The 6914-nt window shown below is 41.8% G+C and overlaps 1 protein-coding gene across 1 annotated transcript in view; it reads right to left on the bottom strand.

The window, feature by feature from the left end:
- Nucleotides 1–5973, bottom strand: part of KCNA5 (potassium voltage-gated channel, shaker-related subfamily, member 5) — an 8698-nt gene extending 2725 nt beyond the window's left edge. The window contains exon 1 of the mRNA XM_009324338.1: nt 5963–5973. Within this exon, the coding sequence (XP_009322613.1) occupies nt 5963–5973 (11 nt within the window). The remainder of the gene's footprint in view (nt 1–5962) is intronic.
- Nucleotides 5974–6914: the final 941 nt, after the last annotated feature.

Here is a 6914-nt window from a genome sequence, read left to right as displayed (position 1 = left end):
GCATAATGAGAACAAAGGAAGGGATTGGGGATTTTTTTTTAGCTTTGCTTTGCTCTCCCCCCTTCTCCCCCCAGCTTGTCATGGAATTGGTGCAGCTCCGAAAGGTGCTTCCAAAGCCAGCAGGCAACAACATTTCTACCAGGCTACCTTCATGTTAGCATTTGCAAACCGGGACCGTACTTTCCCTTTGATGCGTTCTTAAACCCACATCCAAGGCTGATACATTTCAGTAGATGCAGATTTTATTAGAGAAAATGAATTGAAGCAGCTTTACACAATTCCTTCAATTACAGTTCACTAATACAATCAATGCTATGATCTTATTTTCTATATTCAAACCGTGAGCTCATCAATTCTAGTCAAGGTCTACAGGGGAATATACTAAATATGTATACAAATACTGTAGGATTAAATGGTATCTATACCACTCCACTCTTGTGGAGTTTCTGGGTTTCTAACAAAGTCAAGTATAGAAAATATTAAATTAAGTGAAAAAACATTTTGCATTCCAGTTGGCATCACTGCAGTGACATTTTTACTGAATCCTTGTGGTAGTGCTCATAGCTCCAGCGAATAGTTTACCTAGATTCACTGGGATTAGTGGGTTTTCACTTAATTTAAAACATTACCTCTGCGTATGAAATATGCCCAAAGATAGTAAAAACAGTGCCAAAATAGAAAACCATAATTATATTGAATGGTTACTGTAAGTGATGATTTGCCCATGACATGATCATGTTCTGTAATTTACCTCTGAGAACTGAGCACAGAATCACTGTGCCGGTGAAGTAAAGGACCATTTTACTCACAAGTAATTCCTAGAAGCAAAATTACAGATAAGTGTTCTAGAGCAGCCCTTTGAAAATAATGGTCCTTTGATTTACAGGAGCAGTCATTTAACGGAATAATGTATCAAACCTGCAAGATGTAGTATAATACCCTTTGGGACTAGCAAACTCTGCAATAAATATAGACACACCTGAGCATCGGAACAAATAACAGCTGATGTGATATCAATGCATGTCAGAGACTATAACCAGAGGAATGGCTTGCACACTGGAAAATTAGTCTATTTTTCCAGCTCTGTCAGCTCCTCTAATGCAAGATATTCTCCCTCCAAACCTTGCCGCAGGAATAATCATTATTTCAAGAGGAAACATCCCTAGACAAGTTCATATAGATCTCCCGGAGGCAATGCCAGTCACAATTAATAACTTGCACCCCAGGAACTGTGGCCCTGGCTATCACAACAAGCACCTTTGGAGTCTGCTCACTGAATATGTCCCTTTCACAGGGCCAGTCACAGGCATCCACAAGACACTCAACTGTGCCTTCATCCGCATACAAATGTAACCAGCAACACAACACAAAACAGGTGACTTGCTGGCACCTGTGGCTGCCCCCTCACCTCTGTACTTTTCTCATTCAGCCTGCTGATCCTGCACGTGTTTGAACATATACACCCTTCTCTCCATCTGCAAAACCCCCTTCCAGGGATGACCTCCCCACAAGGGTTACGTTTTAGCCTTTGCTTGCAACCACCCTGCATTTATGTGACCTTTCATTGCATTAGACGAGTCCCCACAGGCTCTGAGAACAAACCCCAGCCCTCTAGAGGGACATATGCATGCTAACCATCAGAGATCTCCCCCACCTCTTCCAAGCACCCCTCATAAAAAACCCATATCCATCCTCAACCCTGTTCCTACACTTCAGTTCCCACCCCTGGAGGCACTTTCAAAAACTCCCCTGCGCAGTAAGCATGCTCAGGACTGTGGCAGACAGCCTTCTGGGGACACAGCCTACGGGGGCTGACGGCGGGCGCTGCGCAGAGCGGAAGAAAGTGCACAGAGGGCTAGTAAACTGCCTCTCAAACGGCTGTATCCAGTCTGCCGTTCCTTCACCAACAACAGGGAGCAGCACTTCTCTGACGCCTGGAAGAGATTATGCTGAATTTAAATTCTCCCTTGATTAAAACCCAAGTTTCTAGCCCTTCTAAATGTTGTGTTGCCGTGTTCACATCCTGAATTTGCAAGCAGATGGGATTATGCTGAAGTGCAGAGAAAAAGACGGACTTGCCCACATTCATCTTGCAGAAAGCCTCACTGAAAACCCTATGAAGAAAATGTACATTATTAATTGATATAGCAGGAAAATACAGCTGTTCTGTATAGTGTTTGAGTAGAATATAACTACTTTCTTTGCAGCTGTAACAATTCTGAGAATCTAGTATGATATCTGTATATGTGGGTATAAAGGAAGAGGGGAGACAGGGGTGAAGAGAAAGTGGGAGAATGATGTTAAAGGGGAAGAAACATCTACTCCAAGCAGGGAATTTTAAAAGGCAATTCTTATTTAGCACCCTTAATTTTTTGAGTGTGGTGAAAAGGCTCTGAACACTTTCTTGAAGAGCAGTCCTACCAGCAGAAAGCCAAGGTACCGGAGAGAGAGGATGACATGCAGAATAGTGGCACATACCAAGTGCTGAGATGTGCTAGTACTGTTTTAACCAGGCACTCCCTGACAAAGAATTTATTTGTCCCCATACTTGTGATTTAGCAAAATGTATTTTCTACCCTGAGCGCATGCACACACGCATGTAGAGTCCCATACACTCCAGTACATCCACACCAAAACTTAGCATTCTCTCCAGCTCCCACTGCCACTCAGTTCTTCTAATCCAGTTATAATGCCTTTCGTCATCCCCTGTGACTGGGATGTTGCTTTTTTCCCCCATCTGGTCCACACAGCACCATTAGTGGCTTATCCTGCAACCTCATTTGCAGGTTTTCTCCTGAGGCTGGACAGGTGGCTAGTAAATGGGACTCCCCTGGTTAGGCAGCATCAAGGGGCTGCCTAAATGCAATTCTTTTAAGATTCCCTACTTTACCAGTTATCACCTATGTGAGGCTCATACAAGCTTTGCAGAAAAAGAAACACTGTCCAAGCTAGAGATTCACTTTTACCTAAAGGCAGGTCTGCATCCCCAGCGCTACCTTACCAACACTTCCATGGGGAGAAAAGAAGGATCATATCCTTATGCCCTGTACAGCCATCATGTCGGGGACATGAATAATGCATGCCTATGCTCAGACCTGTGTCATCATGTGCACCACATATGAGACTTCTGTAACTGCCCCCCATCTTCTGCTGCATTTTCAGCTTTGCACGGGCCTCCCCCTGCTCTTGGGTACTAGGACAGATACAACTGGCTGATCCAAGCCATCGTGGGCTGATGAGCAGCACCCAATACGTGCCATTACATAGCAGGAGTGGCAGCGGTGAGGCTGCTGGGAGCTGTCGTTCAGTGGGACACTCCCACAGAGTGAAATGAGTGACCCATCCCATGTGGGGGTCTCGCAGGCTGAGAAATGAGAAATGGAGGTAGTCTGCAGAGGCTGCATTCATCTACCCATCCACACACACGTACACACAAACTACACATGCTACGGCATACCTGACTAAGGACACCTTGGGGACGTCCAGTCTTTTCACAAATACTCCCTCTTGGGCCAGCCCTATCACTGACAGTAGCTGTGGAGCTTCAGCCTCACCAAAATAAAAATATGATGCTGAGATGTGGAGAGACATACACCAGCCTCTAGAGGCTTAATCTGCCCACAGGACTCCCCTCAGTGGTGGTGGGACTAGAGATGTCTGCTTCGACACATTTTGTGCGGACAGGGACCCCATGAATGTGCCTCCTGGGACGACATGGGTGACTCCTTTTTTTCTTTGCCATGTGTTGACTAAGTAACATTCCCATCATGGCAGATGGTGAGGAAGCCATCTGAAGCTGAAGGGGTTAAAGGCAAATCCGTGCCTCCTCCACTTGGTTAATTCTCCAGCAGCCTGATCCTGTGTTGAGACGATTCAGGCCAGAGAGAGAGACTGCCACGGTCCCCAAGGGAGACCCCAGAGAAAAGACTCTTATTTCCTGTTCAGAAGGATTAAGTACAAGGCCATTGACAAATCACAGTAAACATCTGGATGTGAGCACTCCATCTATCAAGGCCTAATCCATGAAGTTATTCATTAATGAATTCAGAAAATTCACACTGTTCTGTATATAGGGTTGGCTGATCTATTTTAATGTTTGGCTTGAAGGTACATTTTACATCTCTATCAACAGATTTTTATTTATTGTACAGAGCAATCTACAGTATCCTGGTTTTGCTTAATTAATTGTTTAGAGTAATTCTTCTGCCTTTTTTAAAAAACACACACTGCCATATTTTCTGATAGTGTAAAGAAAAAAAATCCAATAGTTAAAACCCAACCATGTTCCTGCATTTTATATTGTTTTTTAATTTTAAGCCCAAGTTCCTCTGGAAACTTTCCATCACACAGTGATGGAAAAAACATTAAATAGCAATTTATTTTCTTTTCTGTATTTTGTTTTGATTAAAATGGGAATCCCTCTCATTTCTCTTCAGAGAGAAAGTAAGCATTGAGTAAATGGTCTGGTTAGTTCAAAAGTAATTTGATCAGAACATCCATAATTTACATTGACTTGAACAGCAGGAAAGATGCTGAGCAGTACCAGATATCAAGCTTATTCATTTAAACAGACTACTTACTTAACATTATGCTTTACATCCCGTGAATGTAAACTACTTTGAGAACATATAATGACCCACATTTTATAAGGGGGAGGCTTGCACACAACTGTGCCTTTAAAAGTCATCTGTTGAGCTTGAGTAACACTCCAGTCTGCTCACACACAAACCTGGCCATGTAGCTGAGTGCACTGTTTTTCATACAGCTGTGCCATCTTCTTTCCAGTGAAATCTGCAGGCTTTGTCATTGATATTGGTGGAATCAGCATTTGGCCCAGAGGTTTTTATAAATCCAGCTGCGACAGGATATTTTCAATTCACCCTCAAAGCTTTGGACTCTGCCAGACAGCATGAATCATCCAAACTTGCAATTTACAATTTCCAGCCCTTTTGACTTACAGTGCATTATTGTGGTGTAATCTTTAACTCTAGGGACTTGATCTTAAAGTGAAAATCTCATTCTGTGCCTTTATTCGCTTTTAAGTTCCAGCAGCACGTACCTCTACTCTCAGGTTTTATCTCTTGTCACAACAGGGTGCCCCAAGTGGACAGCACCAACCGTGGTAACGCAATTCAAAACAGAAGAATGAAGATGAGTGCAATCTGAAGGAGGAAAGAATCAAGACCTGCAGAGCCACTCAGCTATACCTATGCAATTTTATCTTCACTGCTAGTGCAAATACTCTCAACAAGTGAATTTTGTTTGCATCGATGCTTTTGTAATGGCTGTACTCCATACCAATATCTATTTCTGTATGCAAAGCATGGGGTTTCTGGGCAAACTTGATCCCTCCTTATCACCCAACTGAAAATGCTTCATTTTCATCCTATGGCTATTGAAGTCACACTGACAAAAAGCTCTTACCATTTCAAAAGTGCAAGATCAGGCCACTCACTCAGGCTGTGAGAAAGAGGAACAGGAATAGATATATCAAAGGTTGTATGTCTAGGACAAAAAGTTACAGTGGCATGTGATTTAGGTGATCAGTCACTTACTACAAGTTGTCAGGTGGCAAATTCATACTTTTGTATTTTGTTACCAGCTATGTGGCTAGTCACAGTCCAGAATCCACTGCAGTAAGCTCTGTCATACACAGACACAAATTAAGCTGCATAGGCTGCTTAAAAAAAGCTAAATGACATGTTTACAAATTTATATATTTTAAAAAGGAGTGGATTTGCAAAAACATTGAGTAATCTCATACAAACTTCCTGCTCATTTCTAATTTTTAAGCAGTCATGAATTATGAATGAATCAAGGAAAATAAAAATATTTGATGCTTACTGTGGTATAAAATTATTAGTAAAGCCCTTGAAATTAGTAACTACAGTCTGAAAAAGCTTATGTGAGGGGAAACTGAGGTTGACACCTACTCATGATCCCCTCACATATAGGAAAAAGAGCTAAATTCATTATATTTCTTTGTGAGCACAGATAATTTAGCCAGCTGCAGGAAGGTATGCTCTACCATGAAACTAGGGGGCCAAATGTACCAATGATTTAAGTAGGATAGGGCCATAAGTGAATCATTAAGTGGGCAGGAGTAATGAAAAGAGTTTTACTTGCACTAAGTTTTCAATGCTGGAGAGGTGTCTGGGGAAACTCTCAGCATGAATACAGTATGTTAGACACACAGCAGATTTTTTTTCCTGCCTTACCAAGCAAAGGGAGGAATGGAGGACCCACCCAGAGGTTTATTATTTAAAGCTCTAACAAAAGTAGCATTCTAGTACGCAAAAGCAGTACAATCTATATAGTAAGTAGCGTGGAGAAATATTTGGCAGGAAGAAAACCAGCTAGCACATAGATGTAAAATAAGCCCTGCGTTGCTTTTGATACTCACCACTGAAAATCAGAAGATTACTCAAATCAATGGAATGACATTTATAATGTATCATTGTGGTAATGTAAACAAATCCTTTGTGACGTGTGTGAGGGGGAGGAGGGCAAGGAATGGAAGAATACTGTTTTATCTTATACATATCCTTGTAGTAGCTAAAGGAAATGTTTAGCATCTGAACACAGACCAGTGATGAACAAGTCGCATTTATTTTGCATAGCCACTAAGCTCCAAGTTGGTGTAGAGCATATAATTTTCTGTGTACACCCATTTGCTAGGTTCAGGCTAGCATCTAATCCTCTGGACGTTCCTGGAGGAGTTAGACTTCTTTACATTTGAGGTGAATTTGGCTTGGCAATGGCAATGCACCATGTTACTAATTCTAATCATCTGTGTTTCAACTGTAAAAAAATCACTACTCCATAATACTTGTTTTAATTAACAAAGCAGAATGCAATAAATAAATATCACTTTGTAGTTTAAAATCTGAATTTAGGATTTTCAAAGCACTAGT

The sequence above is a fragment of the Pygoscelis adeliae genome, unplaced genomic scaffold (assembly GCF_000699105.1).
Source record: "Pygoscelis adeliae isolate BGI_AS28 unplaced genomic scaffold, ASM69910v1 Scaffold65, whole genome shotgun sequence".
Taxonomy (NCBI): domain Eukaryota; kingdom Metazoa; phylum Chordata; class Aves; order Sphenisciformes; family Spheniscidae; genus Pygoscelis; species Pygoscelis adeliae.
Note: the sequence above shows the minus strand (reverse complement) of the source record. Positions and strands in the feature narration are given on the sequence as shown.